This window comes from Zingiber officinale, chromosome 10B (genome assembly GCF_018446385.1).
Source record: "Zingiber officinale cultivar Zhangliang chromosome 10B, Zo_v1.1, whole genome shotgun sequence".
Lineage (NCBI taxonomy): Eukaryota > Viridiplantae > Streptophyta > Magnoliopsida > Zingiberales > Zingiberaceae > Zingiber > Zingiber officinale.
This window is the reverse complement of record NC_056005.1, coordinates 38345577-38348720: the sequence shown is the minus strand read 5'-3', so window position 1 is coordinate 38348720 and position 3144 is coordinate 38345577. Positions and strand designations below refer to the sequence as shown.

The following is a 3144-nucleotide window of genomic DNA, read 5'->3' as shown; positions in this document are numbered from 1 at the left end:
CGCGAGGCCGGCCACGGCTCCCGAAGCGACCATGCTAGGGCTAGCTGCCAACTATCGCATGAAGCCGCCTACGACCGCGCAAGGCGACGATGCACGGAACCACCTGCGGTCATGCAAGGTGATCACACAAGATGGCCAAGCACAAGGCGACCGCGCGCAGAGCGGCCCCAGCCACGAGCTACCTCTCACGGTCACGAGCGCCATTAAGAGAGATTTGACTAACATAGATAGAAATATATCCAAAAAATAATCTATTTTAAATCCGTTTGTCTAATATTTTATAAGTAGGTAAACAAAAAAGATAAATAATCTATTTTTTCACAAAATTAATTTAATTTTCTTAAATTTTTTTTCGTCCACCCAAGTTCACATAAAGCTTCAAACTATAAGCTAAACAAAATTAAGCACTACTTATTAAAGTCAAAGAAAAGATACATAATTTCCCCATTTTCTTCTTTTCTCTATTCTGATATGTATTTTATCGTGGCATCTTCTTCTTCATGGCGTTGAGTTGTAGCATTTGCATTAGTAGAGTTCACCGCCGGCATCTCCACCACATCAGTTGGAGCCTTCTCTTCGCCTTTCTCCGTCTTCCCAAACAAGTCATCAATCTCCTCCAGCGTCCTACCCCTCGTCTCCGGAAGACATGTGAAAAAGAAGACCCACGCGATCACCGTGACGCCGCCGTACAAGAAGAAACTCCCCCCGAGAGTGATGGCATTGTATAGCGATATGAATGTCATGGTGATAAGGCCACTGGTCAGTCGGTTTACCGCCACCGCGATGCTCGCCCCCTGTGCTCGCAACCGCAACGGCAGGATCTCCGACCCGTAAACCCACGCGATGGGCCCCATGCCGATGGAGAAGAACGCCACGTAGAAGAGAATCGCCATGATGCACAGCGTCACCGCTTCCTTCCGACCGTGGTCCACCAGCGTCAGCCCGAGGCCGAGCCCCAGCACAGAGACCACCATCCCGCCGGTGCTCGCGAGCAGCAACGGCCGCCGCCCCACCCGGTCCAGCAGGAAAGTCGCCACCAGGATGAAGAGCGTCTTGACGAACCCCACGGCCACCGTGGTGGCGAGCAACTTCTTCTCCTGGCGGATCCCCGCCTTCTCGAACACCCGCGGGCTGTAGAGCACCACCGAGTCGATCCCCGACGCCTGCTGGAAGAAGTGGATTCCTACCGCCGTCAGCATCGCCCGCCGCACCTTCGGCGTCGGTCGCAGCAGCAGGTCCTTCCACACTGACTTCTCCGTCCCCGGACCGCCGCTCGTCTTGCCGGCTCCTTTGGGGACGACGTAGTCATCGTCGTCGCAGTCGGCGGGGATGCCAGCGGCGGCCTTGATCTCCTGAAGGCGGAGCAGGGCCTCCTCGGGGCTGTCGGAGGTCCTCTCGAGGACGCGTCTGGCCTCGCGGAGGCGGCCGCGCATGACGAGCCAGCGGGGGGACTCGGGCATAGCGAGCACGCCGGCGGCGAGGAAAACAGAGGGAACAGCGCCGACGCCGAGCATGAAGCGCCACCCGAGGGAGGTTCTCAAGTTAGAGAAGGCGTAGTTGGAGACGTAGCCGAGGAGTATGCCGACGTTAATGAAGACCTCCGGAAGCGAGGTGAGGAAGCCACGGGAAGAGGCGGGGGACAGCTCGGCCGTGTAAACAGGGGCGATCATGAGGGCGTAGCCGACGCCAATGCCGGCCACGAACCGGCCCACCATGAGGAACGCGTAACCCGTGGCGAAGCCCATGAGGAGGGCGCCGGCGAAGAAGATGCCGGCAGCGAGCACGATGGTGTACCGGCGGCCGATCCAGTCGGAGGTGAATCCGGCGGCATAAGAACCCACAAGCGAGTAGACATTCAAGATACCCAGCAGAATCTGCATCTTGTTGTCGTCGAGGTTGAAATCCTTCTTTATAAATATCGCCGCGCCACTCATCACTCCAATATCTATGTTCATATTTTTTTTTTTGTTTTGGGCAAATCACAAAATTAAAAATCTATTAAAACGCTCATTAACCCAAAATAATAATTTTATTTATCTATCAACAGTGGAAGAATAATATATTACCGTAACCCAAAATGATCGAGGTCGTGGAGGCGAGCAAGGCACAGGCGATGGCGAAGCGCTTGTTCCGGTGATTAGCAGGCGCAGCCGGAGCCTCGGAAGCCATATTATTGTTGGCTTCTAATCGCTGCTCCGCCATTACTTTTAAGCTTTTTCTCTTTCTCTTTGATCTCTCAATTATCCAAAAGGCTTATTTATAAAGTTTGAGAAAATTGCATTTATGGCAAAACGAGATTATTATTTACTAATTTTAAAATAAAATAAAAAATAAATAAATAAAGTTAACAAATCACTCCTAAAATTTAATACCTTAAAATATTTTATTTTTCTGTCAAAATACTTCCACTTTTATAATGAAATGCATATAAATTACCAATCGAACTATTAGGGAATGTTTTGATTTTAAATATATTTACTGGACAGTATTTTTGGCATTAACAAAGCACTAAGTTTTGCTTAAAAGAAAGTTATTAGACATTTTTAGAATTACACACTAATTATGGGATTGCAATTAATTAATTCCATATAGAAATCCCACGTACGCCTTTATCTTCAATTGCATTCTGAAAGTGTAATCTCTTCTTTCTTTATATTAGGAATATTATCATCCTATCCCTTTCATAATTATTTGCATTCACCACCATATATTCTGATTTATTTTAAACCATTAACGAAGATTACGTCAATCTCCTTTAATTTAATTTAATTAAATTAATATATGTTAGGATAATCATCAGGGGAGTAAGCAAATAAGGACAAAAGGTAGCAAATCACAAATTGTTAGAATCCAGAGCCGCTGCTTTGTTAATTAATTAGAAAGCACGTGGGAGGAAATTCGTGTTCGATCCGTCTAGCTAAAATCTGTTTAAGAAATTAACACTACGTTTCATTAGGGGTAATATAATCAAATTTATAATGTCACAAACTTTGTAATATAATATAATATAATATAATATAATCTTATTATATTACAATATTACTGTATATAATATTTAATTATAAGGATGATTATATTATTTTATTTGATATCTAATATTTTTATAAGGAATATAATTCGTATTATTATAAAATGATAAAAATA

General features: G+C 45.5%; 1 protein-coding gene across 1 annotated transcript; it reads right to left on the bottom strand.

Annotated features, from left to right (window-relative positions):
- Window positions 1-366: 366 nt before the first annotated feature.
- On the bottom strand, window positions 367-2212 carry LOC122030318 (putative polyol transporter 2). Its single transcript, XM_042589520.1, has 2 exons — window positions 2067-2212; window positions 367-1945 (listed from the first exon to the last, which is right to left on the bottom strand). The coding sequence occupies exons 1-2, from the start codon at window positions 2200-2202 to the stop codon at window positions 462-464; spliced, it is 1620 nt and encodes a 539-aa protein (XP_042445454.1). The 5' UTR covers window positions 2203-2212; the 3' UTR covers window positions 367-461.
- Between the last annotated feature and the right edge of the window lie 932 nt (window positions 2213-3144).